At 36.6% G+C, this 18,647-nt stretch overlaps 2 protein-coding genes and 1 pseudogene across 2 annotated transcripts; all 3 read left to right on the plus strand.

The window, feature by feature from the left end:
- Positions 1–2,163: 2,163 nt before the first annotated feature.
- LOC116859345 (olfactory receptor 4A47-like) lies at positions 2,164–3,093 on the plus strand. The gene has a single exon (XM_032844567.1). The coding sequence runs from the start codon at positions 2,164–2,166 to the stop codon at positions 3,091–3,093; it is 930 nt and encodes a 309-aa protein (XP_032700458.1).
- Positions 3,094–4,209: 1,116 nt separating this feature from the next.
- On the plus strand, positions 4,210–5,247 carry LOC116859322 (annotated as a pseudogene).
- Positions 5,248–12,641: 7,394 nt separating this feature from the next.
- On the plus strand, positions 12,642–13,571 carry LOC116859371 (olfactory receptor 4A47-like). The gene has a single exon (XM_032844610.1). It carries the CDS (start codon positions 12,642–12,644, stop codon positions 13,569–13,571), a length of 930 nt encoding a protein of 309 aa, XP_032700501.1.
- The last annotated feature ends 5,076 nt before the right edge of the window (positions 13,572–18,647 follow it).

Consider the following 18,647-nt stretch of genomic DNA (forward strand, 5'->3'; position numbering starts at 1 on the left):
AAAGGAAAGAAAAACCTGCTACGACAAGTGGGGAAAGACATGATAAATTAATTTTCCCTAACACAACATGACAGGGCTGAAATTTTATTCTTGATTAATGGTAGTCTTACAATGGTTCTAAGGATATATATTTTTTTATGACCCTAACTATGTGATTTGACTTAATACCTTCCTCCTAAAGATATTTTTAAAGTTTTTGTGGAAATTCCCAGCGAATTTAATTAAGCAAGAATTAGTCTTGGACACTTCCCAATTCTAGAACTTAATGAGGAGTTTGGTTAGAAGGCATAAAATGTTCAGCGATCTTTGCATGTGTTGGGAAGGAGATGCTATGCTCCTAACAACTGATATATATTTTTTAGGGGGGTTCTGTTAGACTTACAGCATTACCTAAAGAAAAGCATAAGAATGTCTCTTAAAATATCAAGTCAGCTAATCTGAGCAAACTGACAGGACAGAATAAAGTTAACTAAAGAGCTGAATGGTATTTTTTCCATTTAGACATTAGTAGGAGAGAAGTTACTTGAGAAAAGACTCCCTCGGGAATGTCTGGTTGCTATCTCTTTATGTAAGAATAGGAATTCCTTGTCTTTTTGATAAATTCTCCTAATTTGCTAAATTTTTGATTTCTGTGTGGACCCTGGATTTCCTAGGAAGTATTTTACAGTACAAATAAAAGCAACCTTCTGAATAACCAGAAGACTCCACGGAGAGAACGGACAGACAGTTGAATGAAATAAAATATGTCCTCAAGTAATAATGCAGCTTTTTACCTTCTCTTGTCAGACTGGATGATAGAAGAATACCAGGTTCCTGTGAATGAGTAAAAAGTGTTCCTTCAGATTGTGGACTTTCCAACCTAAGGTAAGAATAACAGTAAATAGTGGAAACCAGGTGTTGCAATTGTGTGAGTATATTTATTGTGTAAAAGATTACTTTAGATAAAGCAAACTTGGATTGCAATTCTAGCTTTATCACTTAAAAATGAATGACTTTGGAAAAATTAATTAGATGTTCTGAGCCTTGGTTTTTCAACTATGAAGTGAGGATTATAGTTCCTGTTACTGTAATAGAAAAGTGGTTCCTTAAGTTGTGAGCCCGTGAGTGAAATCCCCTATAGTTGTTGTGAGCAGTGGCATCATCAGATCAGAATCAGATTTAAAAAGGATCATTTGGACTGCATCAGGGCCACAAACAGATGGAAGCCAGAATGAAAGGGGAGGGATGTTGTGGGAGGCTAGTGCAGTGGACCAGAAGTGGTGCAGGGAGGTAAATGATCAAGTTAGTGATATATTTTAGATGGGGTTAATAAGATTTATTAAAGGTATCAATAAGCTATACAAGAGCAAGAATGGCATGAAGGACATGGCGATAGTTCTTGTCTGAGCAATGATATGGAAGGTGGTACCATTTAATTAGATGGGAAACACAATACGTTTATTGATGAAAACTAAAAATTTAGTTTCGAAAGTACTGAATTAATATCCAAGTGGAAATGTCCAGAGTTGGAGACTATATATATATCTATATATACATACATACATACATACATACATACATACATATATAGTTTAAAAATTAAGGGAGATACACAACACTGGAGTGCTTTCTCATTTATTGGTCAGGAAAAGAGGGCATATCCAACCAATCCTATGAAAGAAGTCTCAGGGAAGATGCAATCGAGGGCCGCAAACTTCCATTCCTAGTTTGATCCACTCACTTCAAATATGTCAAACCTTAAAGGGGCCTCAAGTATTTAGTTTTATGATTTTATAAACTGTGTACCTTTGCATGGAATCCCCTTTCCTTCTTTTCTTGTCCTTTCAATTATCCTTTGCAACTCAGTTAAAGCATTGCTTCCTCTGGGAAGCCTTCTCTGACTGCTGTTTGCTTATGACCTTCACACTGTGCAACTATCTTTATAGTATCGCTTATTACATTGGTGAGTATTACGTATGCTATCACTGAGTGTTGGAAACCATGGCTTATTCAACTTGGAAATCACAATGTCTGTGACACATGTGACATAAACAAGTACTTCTGCCACAATCTTTTCATTGAATGAGTCAAAAAAGAGTAATCTTATAATGCATTTAAAATTTTCCCCTTTCTTTTGTAGATCACTTGCTTCTAATATGAGAAGTCAGTTCCTGATGCTGATAGATGGAACCAAATAGCAATGTAACTTACTTTGTCCTCTTGGGCCTCACCCAGGATCCAAAGGAACAAAAGATCCTTTTAGTTATGTTCTTAGTCTTTTATATTTTGACTGTGGTGGGAAACTTGCTCATTGTGGTGACTGTAACTGTCAGTAAGTCCCTGGACTCACCTATGTACTTTTTTCTTGCTAGCTTATCATTTATGGATGTGATTTATTCATCTTCTATTTCTCCCAGATTGATTTCAGACTTGTTGTTTGCAGAAAATACAATATCCTTCCAATCTTGTATGACTCAGCTATTAACAGAACACTTTTTTGGTGGCTCAGAGGTCTTTCTTCTGTTGGCGATGGCCTATGACCGCTATGTGGCCATCTGCAAGCCCCTGCATTACTTGGTGATCATGAGGCAGTGGGTGTGTGTTGTGCTGCTTGTAGTGTCCTGGGTTGGAGGTTTTCTGCATTCAGTAATTCAAGTTAGCACTATTTATAGGCTCCCATTTTGTGGCCCCAATGTCATTGATCATTTTTTGTGTGACATGTATCCTTTATTGAAACTTGTCTGTACTGACACATATGTCATTGGCCTGTTAGTGGTGGCCAATGGAGGGCTGATCTGCAGTATTGTGTTTGTGCTCTTGCTCATATCTTATGGTGTCATCTTGCACTCTCTAAAGAACCTTAGTGCAGAAGGGAGGAGGAAAGCCCTCCAGACCTGTGGTTCCCACATCACTGTGGTGGTCTTCTTCTTTGTTCCATGTATTTTCATGTATGTCAGACCTGCTAAGACCTTCCCCGTTGACAAGTCATTGAGTGTGTTTTATACAGTCATAACTCCCATGCTGAACCCATTGATCTACACCCTGAGAAATTCTGAGATGACAAATGCTATGAAGAAGCTCTGGGGAAGAAATATTATATCTTTGAGTAGATAAATGTATCATTCACCTTGAAGAGAATTATTTGCCTTTAGGATCTATATCTTTGGACTGTAGAAGTCCTCTTAAGTTTGATTTTGACTTCCTTTATTTGTAAGAATTATAAGTAAATTATTATTAAAGTATGAAAAATTTCCCTTGAGGCTAGACTATAAGGTCCATAACACCTTGTCAATCTCTAATTAGAAATGTGTGATGTCTCTATAGCAAGGAATCCATACTAGGTAATGAAATACTGAGGACATTTTTATATGATTACACTAATTTTTAGTTATTTAAAAACTTTAAAAACATTTTTTCTGAGGCAGTATTATTTTTTGTTAGATTCTATCAGTTAAGTTTATCCTTTTATTATATTATTTGAAATAATGCTATGTAGAGTTTTCCATATTAATTTTTGGTTGCTTTACATAAACATATATACTTTTAGTTTACATAAGAAAAATTGAAGTGTAATAGCCAAAAATAGATAAAAATAATAATATTGAAAGCCTTTCAAAAAGAGATACAGTGTAGGATTAAGTTCTGTTTTACTCTCAGCATTGTTTCCAATTCTCTTCCCCAGAGGCAGTTGCTTGAGCTGTATCTTTAAACTCATCAGGTAATAATCTTTACAAATGCAAGTGTAAATTTAAATATCTATGTGTGAGTCTTTCAATGTGTATATAAATGCTTTCTTATAGAACTTTTTATCAATAAATTTTTAATTTTATAACAGCTTTGTTTATTGATTTTTTAAAAGATTTTATTTGTTTATTTGACAGACAGAGATCACAAGTAGGCAGAAAGGCAGGCAGAGAGAGACAGGGGGAAGTGAGCTCCCTGCTGAGAGAGAGCCTGATACAGGGCTAGATCCCAGGACCCTGGGATCATGACCTGAGTGGAAGGCAGAGGCTTAACCCACTGAGCCACCCAGGCACCCCTATTGATTTATGTTTAATTGAAATATAGCTGACATACAATATTATGTTAGCTTCAGGTTTATACCATCGTGATTCAACAGTTATGTACATTATGATAGTGGGTGGGATTAGGGAGGGAAACAGGTGTTGAACAGTCCCTTGGAAGCCCTCATTTTTCCAGACCCCTTGGCTTGGGCTCCTTCTGTTCCCCATGGCAGGATGCCTGGCCTCTGACTTGGCATTCTTGTATCCACAAGGGGATGGGAATGGACGGGATGGACCAGGAGGGCTAGAGCCCTACTGGGTTAACCCTCTCACCTGGCTGACCATCTGTTACCCTCCTGGTGGGTCAGGAATTGAATCAGGGTTTGGGCCAGATGCAGAATTTTGGGGGGTTCCCCTGTGCCTCCCTGCCATATGAGTTCTGCAGAAGGACAGCATACTGTGGCCATGAGGTTAAGGTGGAGTGGGTGTTTCAAGGCAGCCTGGAGACCTCTCGGGTGGGGGGGCAAGCTAGGAGCTGAGGTGGAGAGCCAGCTCCAAGGATGCTTTCCCTGAGCAGAGGAAAAGCTGGAACTAAACCCCGCAGAGTCCCAGGACATCAAAGTTCTTCAGAAAGACCTGGAACAATTTGCCAAGCCCCTGAGGCAGAAGAGGATCAATCTAGGATATACCCAGGCCCATGGGGGCTCACCCTGAAGATTCTTTTGGGAAGGTGTTTCGCCAAATAACCTTATCTGACCCTTTGAGCCTCAGCAGCTCAGTTTCTACAGCACATGTACGCTGCAGCCCCTGCTGTAGAAGTGGGTGGTGGGAGTTGACAACAACGAAAATCCGCAGGAGATATACAAAGCAGAGACCCTTGTCCAGGCCCTGAGAGCACAAGTGAACAAGTCTGGAGAACTGTTTGAGGTAACCTGGAGAACATGTTCCTGTAGTGCCTGAAACCCACCCATGTGCAGATCAGCCCCATTGCCCAGCAGCTGGGGCATGAGAAGAATGTGGTCTGAGTATACTTCTGCAATGGTCTTCAGTATGGACTACTGGCCAGGAGAGGATTTTGAGGCTGCTGGGTCTCTTTTTTCAGGGGTACCCATATCCTTTCTTCCAGCACCACGGCCCAGCTAAGTACCCCAGGCTATGGGGCCCCCACTTCACTACCCTATACTCCTTGATTCGTTTCCCTGAGGGTAGAGCCTTTCCCTCAGTGTCTGTCACCACTCTGGGCTCTCCCATGCATTCAAACTGAGGTGCCCTTCCCAGGAATTGGTGGGGGGCAGGGGAGAGCTACGGAACAAGTACCTGGGGTTTGTCTCAGGGCTTTGGGATCAAGTTCTTCATTCACTGAGAAAGGACTTGGGGACACAAAAGATGTGGGGGCTGCGAGTTTGAGAGGTCTATTTGGAGGGAAGTCAAAGTTCAAGGATGCTCTTTTTTTTAATCCCTGCATCACTCATCACTTTGTTCTTAAAGAAGCCTGGGACGCAATAAACCAAAAAGTACATTACAGAATGCTGATCATGAAAAGTGTAGCTTCCATCTGTTACCATCTGTTACCAGCCAATGTCCCTACAGTATTATTGGTTATACCCCCTAGGTTGTACTTTTCATTCTTGTGAGTTATTTATTTTATTCCTCAGATATTGTACCTTTCAGCCCCTTCACCTACTTCCCCGATCCCTCCCCTCCCTTCCCCTCGGAAGCGGGTATTTGTTCTCTGTATTTATGAGTCTGTTTTTGTTTTTTGTTTGTTTCGGTGAGTTGATTAAATTCCACATAAAAGTGAAATCTTTTGTAACATCTTGAAGATATGCCATACTAGTCTATATAGATCTCTTCATTTTTCTTATACTCCATGTTACTCACTTACAAATATATACTAAAATAAATGTCTCCATTCCTGTTCATGTTATTACTTTTTTCTGTAATGAAGAATTTTATAATTGGGTGTTTGTGAATATGGGCAAGTATGAGTTCGTAGGAGAGGACTTGTTAGGAATGTATTTGAGTCAATGGTCAGATAGTTAAATGTTGAATTTCATATTTATTGCCAAACTGTTGTTCTTGAGATTGTACTAATAGCTACTCTGCTGCTCAGTCTGTGAAAGTACTTCCGTCCATATTCTCTACAACCACCCCCAGATACATACTTATGGTATAAGGTAACCAGAAAACTTGCAATCTTTCTCGTATTATTGAGTTTGGGTATCTTTTCATGTGTTTAGTGAATCATCTGTTTTTTTAATCTATTTTGTGTAATTGTTGATCTTTTCCATCTTGATATTAGTGAGTGCTGTCTTTTACTGAGGAAATGATCTCTTCTACTGTTGTATAAGTAATTGATATTTTTCCTGTAATTGAAACTGTGATGTGTTTTAATACTTGTATACATTATAGAATGCTTTTAGCATGTAAGTAATGTCCTTATTAATTTAATATTAAGTTATTTTTGGCTTACATATCTTGCTTAAAAAGACTTTCCCCATTTCCTTCATACCAAAATATTCTTCTACTTCTTTTTTAGCTCTTAATTTTAAAGCATTGTTGAGCCTGTATAATTACATTAAAACTTTTGATCCATCTAGAATTTATTTTTATATAGGCATTAAAGAGGTATGGATTTTTTAGTTGGTTTTCTAAATTTCAGGGTTTTTTAATAGTTTCATAATTTTCTTTTTGCCATTGACTTGAAGTCCTATTATATCTAAAGCTCCATATACACTTGGATCCCATCTAAGATTTAATTCTGTTTTGTTGATCTCTTTCATGTCCCAGTTGGTACACAATAAAATTGCTTTCATATATAACACATTTTGTTTATACCTCATTTTTTTATTCAGATTTATGCCTATTCTTGTATATTTACATTTCAAAGAGAAGTTTAAAATAAAAAATGATTTTACATTGAAATAAGATAAATAATTTTAACATTAAAATAAATTGACAAATTAAAATAAGTTTAAATAAAATAATTAAAAAATAAGTTTAAAATAGTTTAGATACAAAACAATTTTATTTTTAAGAAGATTCAATTTAAAAAGATTAATTTAGGAAGAGTTTACAGCTTTCTAGTACTGAGAACTGCTATCCATGAGTAGGTATTTTCATCAACAAGTTATCTTTCATGACCTTGGGTACTGCTTCCGTTTCTGCCTGTGTGAGTTATGCCTTCTAGGTATCTGCTGTTCTCCATCCATGGCCCCTGAAATGCTGCTTTGCACTTTTGCTTTAAGAAAAACCATCTCTTTCAGGAAGTGTGTCTGAAGTCTTTGCTGAGTATCCATGTGGCCATGTGCAAACATCTGTACTATGAAATTATCACAAGTGATGGGGATAAGGCTTCCTCTTTCATTTGGCATGTGCTAGAGGCTTTGTCCTTGCAATCATTCAGGTTCTCTTCACAGTGTGGCTGCCTGTGTGTGGCTCCACTGTCATAGACCATTCATGCATGATATAAACCTTTGGCTGAAACTCATCTGCATGGACACTCATTCTTTTAGTCTCTCTCTATCTCTCTTTTTTAAAGATTTTATTTATTTATTTGACAGAGATCACAAGTAGGCAGAGAGGCAGGCAGAGAGAGAGGGGGAAGCAGGCTGCCTGCTGAGCAGAGAGCCCAATGTGGGGCTTGATCCCAGGACCCTGGGATCATGACCTGAGCTGAAGGCAGAGGATTTAACCCACTGAGCCACCCAGGTGCCCTCTCTTGGTCTCTTTGTTGGTGTCAACAGTGGGTTCATATCCCAAATAGCCAAAGTAATGTTGAAAAAGAAAACCAAGGGAGCCTGCTTCTCCCTCTCCCTTGGCCACTCCCCCTGTTTGTGCTCTCTCTCTCTCTGTCAAGTAAAGAAATAAAAAAAAAAATCTTAAAAAAAAAAAAAAGAAAAAGAAAACCAAAACTGGAAGCATCAAATTCCAGACTTCAAGCTGTATTAAAAAGCTGTAATCATCAAGACAGTTTGGTACCTGCATAAAAACAGACAAATAGATCAATGAGACAGAATAGAGAATCTGGAAATGGACCTCAACTCTATGGTCAACTAATCTTGGACAAAGCAGGGAAGTATATCCAAGGGAAAAAAGACAGTCTCTTCAACTAATGCTGTTGGGGAAACTAGACAGCCATGTGCAGAAGAATGAAACTTTCTTATACCATACACAAAAATAAACTCAAAATGGCTGAAAGACCTAAACGTGAGGCAGGAATCTATCAAAATCTTAGAGGGAAACATGGGTAACAATGACCATTACTCATCATCCTTGGCCTCTGATGCAGCAACTTCTTACTAGACACATGTCAAGAGGCAAAGGAAACAAAAACAAAAATGAACTATTAGGACTTCACCAAAAAACATCTGCAAGCAAAGGAAACAATTTAAAAGGCAACCTCTGGAATGGGAAACTATATTTGTATTTGACATATTTGATAAAAGGTTAGTGTTGAAAATCTATAAAGAAGAGCACACACAAAATAATCCAGTCAAGAAATGGTGAGAAGACATGCAGATGGCTAACAGACATATGAAAAGATGCTCAATATCCCTCATCGTTAGGGAAATACAAATCAAAACCATGATGAGAAACCACCTCACACCTGTCAGAATAGCTAACATGAACAACACAAGAAACAACAGGTGTTGGTGAGGATGGGAGAAAAGAACCCTCTTAAAGTGTTGGTGGAACGCAAAGTGGTGCAGTCACTCTGGAAAACTGTATGAAGTTTCCTCATTAACTTAAAATGGAACTTTATCTTATGATACAGCAATTGCTCTACTAGGTATTTACCCAAAGGACACAAAAAACACTGACTTGAAGGGGCACATCCATCTTGATGTTTATAGCAGCATTATCAACAATAGCCAAATTATGGAATGAGCACAAATATTCATTGATTAATGAGTGGATAAAATAGATATGGTGTGGGTACACACACACAGACACAGACACACACACACAAAATGAAATATTACTCAGCCACCAAAAAGAATGAAATCCTGCCATTTGCAGTGAGGTGGTTGGATCTAGAGTGCATTATTCTAAAGGAAATAAGTCAGTCAAAGAAAGATAAATACCGTATGATTCCACTCATATGTGGATTTTAAGAAACAAAGTAGATGAACATAAGGGAAGAGGAAAAGTAAGAAAGGGAAGCAAACCATAAGAGACTCTTAACTATAGAGACAAACTGAGGGATGGGGAGGGGGGGAGGGTGGAGGATGGGTTACATGTGTGATTAGTATTAAGGTGGGCATTTCTTGTGTTGAGCACTGGGTGTTATATGTAAGTGATGAATCATTAAATTCTACTCCTGAAAATAATACTACACTATATGTTAACTAACTAGAATTTAAATTAAAAAACTTAAAAGGGAAATAAAAGAAAAAAGAAATAAAAAGAAACTGATTTACATAAAGTAATGGAGTCCACAGGAGAAGAGGTAAATTAAGGCAAAATAAAATATTTTATTTATCTTAAAAATAAATTTAAACTTTGAAAGAAGTTTCAAAAATAATTTAAACTCTATATACTTTTGCCAGTAGAACAAGAAATCAGATGCTCTGTAAACATACTAAAATATAAAATAAAATAAATAAAATAAATAAAATAAAATAATAAATAAAAAATAAAAATAAAAAAAACCCATCTTAACAAGCTGGGTATAGAATGAATTTACCTCAACATATAAAGGCCATATATGACATATCCGTAGCTAACATCATACTCAACAGGGAAAGGTTGAAAGCTTTCCCACTATAATTGGGCACAAGATGAGTGAGCCCACGCTCCCATCTCCTTTTCACACAACAATGGGCTAAAAATTCCTGTGAAAACTTAGCCTTTTGTACATATAGGTCATGCCATTAGTGAAGTGAAAACATATACTTAGGATGTTTAGTTAATTTTACTACCTATAACAGTGTTTCTGATCATAGCCACTATCTATCCTTTGCATTGCAGTTTTAACATTCCCTTTGAAGGAAGGCCTTTCCTGGATCAACTTCTCCATAGTAGAAATCTCCATGAGTACCCTGTTTGCTTATTATTAGCTTTGATGAAGACTATATTTAGTTTAGTAAATTGTCTCATTATTTACTGTCTGACTCTCTTATGAGAATATAAGGTCCATGTAGGAAGGACCATTTGTATAATTTTTTCCTCTATTTCCTTAATTGCTATGTCCTTACAGCATGTTTCCTGGGAGTAAATAGGAACTCCAAATTAAATAAATTATTAATTTAACAAATAGTTTTTATGCCTAAATCTGTGAGTAAATAAAATGCCTAACCACACTAAAATTGACTATTAAATAAAAGGAAAGAAAAACTTGCTATGACAAGAGGGGAAATACATGATGAATTAATCTTCCCTAACACAAAATGGCTGGGCTGAAATTTTGTTCTTGACTTGGTAGTAGTTTTACAATGGTTCTAAAGGTATGTTTTTTGTTTGTTTGTTTATGTTACCTCTTTCTGACCCTAGTCATGTGATTTGGCCTAATAGTATCTTTTTTTTTTTTTTTAAGATTTTATTTATTTATTTGGCAGAGAGAGACATAGTGAGAGAGGGAACACAAGCAGGGAGAGTGAGAGAGGGAGAAGCAGGCTTCTCCCTGAGCAGGGAGCACGATGCCAGCTCCCCAGGACCCTGAGATCATGATCTAAGCCCAAGGCAGACACTTAACCAACTGAGACACCCAGGCACCTGGCCTAACAGTATCTTTCTGGAGATATTTTTAAAAGTTTTTTATGGAAATTTCCAGTGAATTTAATTAAGCAAGAATCAGTCTTGGACACTTTCCAATTCTAGGACTTGATGAGGAATGTGGTTAGAAGGGATAAAGTGTCCAGTGGTCTTTGATTGTGTTGGGAAGAAGATACTATGCTCCTAACAACTGATACTCATTTCTTAGGAGGTTTCTGTTAGGCTTAAAGCATTACCTAATGAAAAGCACAAAAATGTCTTTTAAAAATCTCAAATCAGCTAATCTGAGCAAGCCAACAGGACAGAATAAAGATGACTAAAGTGTTGAGTGATACTTTCCTATTTAGAAATTAGTAGGAAAGAAATTACTTGAGAGAAATCTCCCTGGGAAATGACTAGCTGTTTCCTTCTTGTGTAAGTATGGGGTTTACTTGTGTTTTTGATAAATTATCCTAATGTGCCAATTTTTTGTTTTTCTTTGCAGACCCTGGAATTCCTAGGAAGTAATCTACAATGTAAATAAGAGCAAACTTCTGAATAACTGGAAGGCTCCATGGAGTAAATGGAGAGTCGATTGAAATTAATATATCCTCAAGTAATAGTGCAGTTTTTTTGCCCTCTCTTGTCAAACTGGATGACAGAAAGATCCCAGGTCCCTGCAAATGAGTAAAATGTGTTCCTTCAGATTGTGGATATGCCTACACAAGGTAAGACAAACAAAAAATGGCAGAGACCAGGCTTTGCAATTGTATGACTTTTCTTTATTATGTAAATGTAGATTACTTTGAGATAGAGCAAAGTTGGATTCTAATCCTAGTGTTATCACTCAAAACTGTGTGACATTGGAGAAGTTAATAGGGATTACAGTTCCTTTACTGTAATATAAGATGTGATTCATTAAGTTGTGAGAAACTGATTGGAATCCTCTGTAGTATTGTGAGCAGTGGAGGGATACATCAGAGTCAGATTTTAAAAAGACCATTTGGCTGCATCAGGACAACAAACTGTTGGAAGACAGAATGCAAGGTGAGGGATGTGGCAGGACCCAGAGTGCAGGGAGAGAGAAGAGAGGGGGTAAGGGAAAAGATTATGTTCGTGATATATTTTAGAGGGGGTTAAAAGGATTTGTTAAAGGTATCAGTATGTGATATGAGATCAAGAAATACATGAAGGACACTGTGATATTTCTTGTCTACACAATGATGTGGAAAGTGGTACCATTTAGTGAGCTGAAAACTCCTATGTTTATCATGGAAAATTAAAATTTAATTTCATAAGTCCTGGAATGTTATCCAGTTGGAGATATCCATAGGTAGAGATGTCGTATATATGAAGTTCAAAAATTAAGGGAGAGACACAACACTGGCATGCTTTCCCATTTATTGGTCAGGAAGAGGAGACATATCCAACCAAAGACCATAAGAAGGAAATCTCAGTGAGGGATGAGACAGTCAAAGTCAGTGATCTTCCATTCCTAGTTGATCCATTCACTTTAAATATGTCAATTACCCTAAATGGGTCTCAAGTATTTCACTTTTGTAACTGTGCACCTTTACTTGGAATTCCCTTGCCCTCTCTTCTTGTTTTTCCTCTTTTCCTTTGAAACTCAGATAAAGCGTTGCTTCTCTGGGAAGCCTTCCTAGACTCATGTTTGGTAATGTATTCCTACCCCTGATCTTTGCATTGTGTGACTATTTTTGTAATGGCACTTATTTCATTGGTGATTATTATGTATGCTATCACCAAGGGGAGGAAACCATGGCTTGTTCAACTGGAAATTATAACGTCCATTACACATTTGACACAAACAGATATGCCTTCCACATTCTTTTAATTGAATGAGTCAATAGAAGATTAATCTTGTACGCATTTAAAAGATTTCCCCCTTGTTTTGTAGATCACTTCCTTCTAATAGGAGAAGTCAGCTCCTATGCAGACTAGATGGAACCAAGAAACAATGTAACTTATTTTGTCCTCTTGGGCTTCACCCAGGATCCAAAGGAACAGAAGGTCCTTTTTGTTATGTTCTTGCTCTTCTATATTTTTTCTGTGGTAGGAAACCTGCTCATTGTGGTGACTGTAAGTGTCAGTAAGACCTTGAGCTCACCTATGTATTTATTTCTTGCTAACTTATCATTTATGGATGTCATTTATTCATCTTCCGTTAGCCCCAGATTGATTTCAGAGTTATTGTCTGGAGAAAATACAATATCCTTCCATGCTTGTATGACTCAGCTATTTACAGGGCACCTTTTTGGTGCAACAGAAATCTTTCTTCTGCTGGTGATGGCCTATGACCGCTATGTGGCCATCTGCAAGCCCTTGCATTATTTGGTGATCATGAGGCAATGGGTGTGTGTTGTGCTGCTGGTAGTGTCCTGGGTTGGAGGTTTTCTGCATTCAGTAATTCAGGTTAGCACTGTTTATAGGCTTCCATTTTGTGGTCCCAATATCATTGACCATTTTTCCTGTGACATGTACCCCTTATTGAAATTGGTCTGTACTGACACGTATGTCATTGGCTTGTTGGTGGTGGCCAATGGAGGGATGATCTGCAGTATTGTGTTTGCGTTCTTGCTAATCTCTTATGGTGTCATCTTGCACTCTCTAAAGAACCTTAGTCCAGAAAGGAGACAGAAAGCCCTCCAGACCTGTGGTTCCCACATCACTGTGGTGGTGTTCTTCTTTGTTCCATGTATTTTCATGTATGCAAGACCTGTTAAGACCTTCCCCATTGACAAATCATTGAGTGTGTTTTACACAGTCATAACCCCAATGCTGAACCCACTGGTCTACACGCTGAGAAATTCTGAGATGACGAATGCTATGAAGAAGCTCTGGAGAAGAAATATCATGTCTTTTAGTAGATAAGTGTTTTATCCACCAAGAAGAGAATTATTTTACATTGGATCCCATTTTCAGAATATGCAGAAGTCTTCTTAAAATGATTGAGACTCTTTTTGTTTCAAGTGAATTAAGTTAATTAAAGGATGAACAAGATGATTGTGCTATAATAACATTTCCCTTCTTGCTAGAATGGAAGGGCTATAGTGTCTTGTTGATCACTTTATTTAGAAAGGTGTAATACCTTTTTCTCAAGGAGTTAACAATGGGTAACGAATTAGTGAGGAAATTTTTATATGATTACAATAATTTTTAATTAAGTTATGTTTTAAAATTTGTTTTCTGAGATGTGTATTATTTTTCATTAGATTCTTGTTATTTAAGGTAATCTTTTTATTATACTCTTTATAATATTTAATGAAGTATGGACTGTCTTGTATATTAAATTTCTGCTGCCTTAAATATAAAATAAGTGTTTTTATAAGAAAAATTGAAGTGTAATGGATAGTAAGGAGTATAAGAATAGATCTCACACAATTGGAAACAATATTGAATAAATTACCTACTTCTCTCTCAGTGTGGTCTCTACTCCTCTTCCCCAGAGTTAGTCTTGATTTGTTAAAGACTCATGAGGTAAAAACTTCGCAAATGCGTTTCGATTTAAATATACGTATGTAATTTTTTCTCTGTGTATTTAAATGTTTGCTCTTATTATGCAACTTCTTTTGTAAACATAAACCTGTAAGTTAGCATAATTTTGCTTATTTCTAATTTTTTAACTGAAGTATAGTTATCATACAACATTACAGTAGTTTCAGGAATATAGCATAGTGAGTCAACAATCATGTACATTAAGAGATGCTCATTGTGATAAGGGTAGTTTTGATGTGTTACCATACAAAGTTGCTACATTGTTTGTGTTTGTGTTTCCTATGCTGTCCTTTTCATTCTTGTTACATATTTATTTTATCACTGAAACTTTGTGCCTTTCATCTCCCTCACCTATTTTTCCCTATCCCTTCATCCCACTCTGTTCTGTCAATGACCAGTTTGTTCTCCATATGTATGAGTACATTTCTGGGTTTTGTTTGTTTCACTGTTTTTTTTTATTTTTTTAATTCCACATATAAGTGAAATCTCTTGCAACATTTTGAAGATATTCCATACTAGTCCATAAGATCTCTTAGTTTTTCTTGTACTCCATATTACTCATTTATAAACATTTACTAAAATAAATGTATTCATTTCTTTTCATGTTTTTACTAACCTTTTCCTACAAATTTTTTTTTGCAGTAAGTATGTTTGTGAACATGTGTGAATATAAGTTCCTAGGAGTAGAATTGTTGATGTATGTATTTGAAACAATGATCAGATAGTTAAATGTCAGTATTCATAGTTATTATCAAACTGTCATGCTTGAGATTGTAGTAGTAGCTAAACTGCTTCTCACAATCTGTGAGAGTATTTGTGTCCACATTCTCAACAAGCCATACATGATAAATATTCATGGCAGAAAATAATCTGATTACAATGTAACCTTTTTCATTATCATCGAGTTTATCTTTAATATGATTTATTTTTCTTTTTCTGTGAATCACCTATAAATGCTTTTACATATTACATTCAATCATTGATCTTTTCCATAGTGATTTTTATGATTGATTAGATTCTGAGGAAAGGATCCCTTTATTTTGTGTATGCAACAATTGTCTTTCTGGCTTGTGATGTGTTTTTAACTTTTGTATAGTTTGTAGAATCCTTTTGGCATGCAAAAAAATGTTCTTAAATTTAATATTTAATTTTGTTTTGGATTGTTGTTTAGAAAGATTTTTCCACTCCACTTATAACAAAATATTCTTAAACTGTTTTTCAGGAGTTAATATTTTTTTGTTTTCTTTTTTAAAAATTCCTTTCAGTGTTCCAGAATTCAGCAGTTAATTTTTAAAGCATTTTTGAGGTTGTATATCTTACATTAAAACCTTAGACTCATCTGAAATTTTTTGGTATAGACGTTGAAGAAGTATGGAGGAATAGTCAGTTTTATGAATTTTAGGTTTTCTTAAAAAAATCTGCATACTTTTCTTTTTGCCATTGACCTGAATCCTGAGTATTATATTCTAAAGTCTTATTTTTATTTGGATCCAAATCAGGACTCCTGTTTCATTCATCTCTTTGTTCATGTCCCTACTGATACACAATATTATTGCTTTCATATATAACATATTTGTGTTATACATAGGTTTGCAGATGACCACATGGATGCTCAGCAAAAACTTAAGTCACACACTTCCTGAAAGAGATGGTTTCTCTCTCTCTCTCTCTCTCTCTCTCTATATATATTATATTTCTACTTAGCGTAACAAAATTCATTGTTTATGGTGTGTAAACATGCAATACGTGTCCTCCATAATACCCAGCACCTGGCTTCCCCATCTTCCCACCCCCCGTCCCTTCAAAACCCTCAGATTGTTTTTCAGAGTCCATAGTCTCTCATGGTTCATCTCCTCTTCCAATTTCTCTCAACTCCCTCCTCCTCTCCATCTCCCCATGTCTTCCATGCTATTTGTTATGCTCCACAAATAAGTGAAACCATATGATAATTGACTCTCTCTGCTTGATTAATTTCACTCAGCATAATCACTTCCAGTCCCGTCCATGTTGATACAAAAGTTGGGTATTCATCCTTTCTGATGGAGGCATAATACTCCATAGTGTATATGGACCACATCTTCCTTATCCATTTGTCTGTTGAAGGGCATCTTGGTTCTTTCCACAGTTTGGCGACCATGGCCATTGCTGCTATAAACATTGGGGTACAGATGGCTCTTCTTTTCACTACGTCTGTATCTTTGGGTTAAATACCCAGTAGTGCAATGGCAGGGTCATAGGGAAGCTCTATTTTTAATTTCTTGAGGAATCTCCACACTGTTCTCCAAAGTGGCTGCACCAACTTGCATTCCCACCAACAGTGTAAGAGGGTTCCCCTTTCTCCACATCCTCTCCAACACATGTTGTTTCCTGTCTTGCTAATTTTGGCCATTCTAACTGGTGTAAGGTAGTATCTCAATGTGGTTTTCATTTGAATCTCCCTGTTGGCTAGTGATGATGAACATTTTTTCATGTGTCTGATAGCCTTTTGGATGTTCATTGGAGAAGTGTCGGTTCAGGTCTTCTGCCCATTTTTTGACATGATTATCTGCTTTGTGTGTGTTGATTTTTAGAAGTTCTTTATAGATCTTGGATATCAGCCTTTTGTCTACTGTCATTTGCAAATATCTTCTCTCATTCCGTGGGTTGCCTCTTTGTTTTGTTGACTATTTCCTTTGCTGTGCAGAAGCTTTTGATCTTGATGAAGTCCCAAAAGTCCATTTTTACTTTTTTTCCTTTGTCTTTGGAGACATATCTTGAAAGAAGTTGCTGTGGCTGATATCAAAAAGGTTACTGCCTATGTTCTTCTCTAGGATTCTGATGGATTCCTTTCTCATGTTGAGGTCTTTTATCCATTTTGAGTTTATCTTTGTGTACAGTGTAAGAGAATGGTTGAGTTCCATTCTTCTACATGTAGCTGTCCAATTTTCCCAGCGCCATTTATTGAAGACACTGTCTTTTTTCCACTGTATATTTTTTCCTGCATTGTCGAAGATTATTTGACCATAGAGTTGAGGGTCCATATCTGGGCTCTCTACTCTGTTCCACTGGTCTATGTATCTATTTTTATGCCAGTACCATGCTGTCTTGGTGATCACAGCTTTGTAGTAAAGCTTGAAATCAGGTAACGTGATGCCCCCAGTTTGTTTTTCTTTTTGAACATTTCCTTAGCAATTCGGGGTCTCTTCTGATTCCATACAAATTTTAGGATTATTTGCTCCAGGTCTATGAAAAATTCCGGTGGAATTTTGATTGGAATGGCATTAAAAGTATAGATTCCTCTAGGCAGTATAGACATTTTAACAATGTTTATTCTTCTGATCCAAGAGCATGGAATGGTCTTCCATCTTTTTGTGTCTTCTTCAATTTCTTTCATGAGTGTACTGTAGTTCCTGGAGTACAGATCCTTTACCTCTTTGGTTAGGTTTATTCCCAGGTATCTTATGGTTCTTGGTGCTATAGTAAATGGAATCGATTCTCTAATTTCCCTTTCTGTATTTTCATTGTTAGTGTATAAGAAAGCCACTGATTTCTGTACATTGACTTTGTATCCTGCCACATTACTGAATTACTGTATGAGTTCTAGTGGTTTGGGGATGGTTTTTCTTACAGAAAAATGCAAAGCAGCATTTCAGGGGACATAGATGAAGAACAGTAGATATCTAGAAGGCATAACTCACACAGGCAGAAAATGGAAGCAGTACTGAGGTTCATGAAAGTTGACTTGTTGAATAAAAAGACCTGCTCATGGATATCAGTTCTCAGTACTGGAAAACTTTTCCTAAATTAATCTTCTTAAATTGATTCTTGTTGAAAATAATAACTGACTTTTGTTTTATATCTCAACTATTTTAAATTTACTTTAACTTATATATAACACATTTGTTTTATATATGTTAACACATACATCATGAGATGAGCAGTCTCTCATTACTATTCCTTTTCAGATTAATGCCTATTCTTCCATTTACCTTTCAAAAACAAGTTTGAAATAAAATAATAAGTTTACATTGAAATATGATAAATAAGTTTAACTTTAAAAGAAGTTGATAAGTTAAAAGAAGTTGAGAATAGTTTAGTCACAAAACAAGTCATGTATTAGTTTTAGGAGATGCACTTTAGGATTCATTTAGGAAGAGGTTTTTTTTTTTAAGGTTTATTTATTTTGAGGGAGAGAGGGAGGGAGAGAGAGAGAGAGAGCGTGTGGGGAGGGGCAGACAGAGAGGGAAAAGATGACTCTCCACTGAGCAGGGAACCTGATGTGGGGCTCAGTTCCAGGACCCTGGGATCACGACCTGAGCTGAAGGCAGACGTTTAACTGACTGAGGTACCCAGACACCCCTAATTTAGGAAGATTTCTAGTAATAAGAACTGTTATCCATGAGTGGGTCTTTTCATTCAACAAGTCATCTTTCATGACCTGGGGTACTGCTTCCATTTTCTTCCTGTGTAACT

The sequence above is a fragment of the Lontra canadensis genome, unplaced genomic scaffold (assembly GCF_010015895.1).
Source record: "Lontra canadensis isolate GAN:19392208 unplaced genomic scaffold, GSC_riverotter_1.0 scaffold154, whole genome shotgun sequence".
Classification (NCBI taxonomy): domain Eukaryota; kingdom Metazoa; phylum Chordata; class Mammalia; order Carnivora; family Mustelidae; genus Lontra; species Lontra canadensis.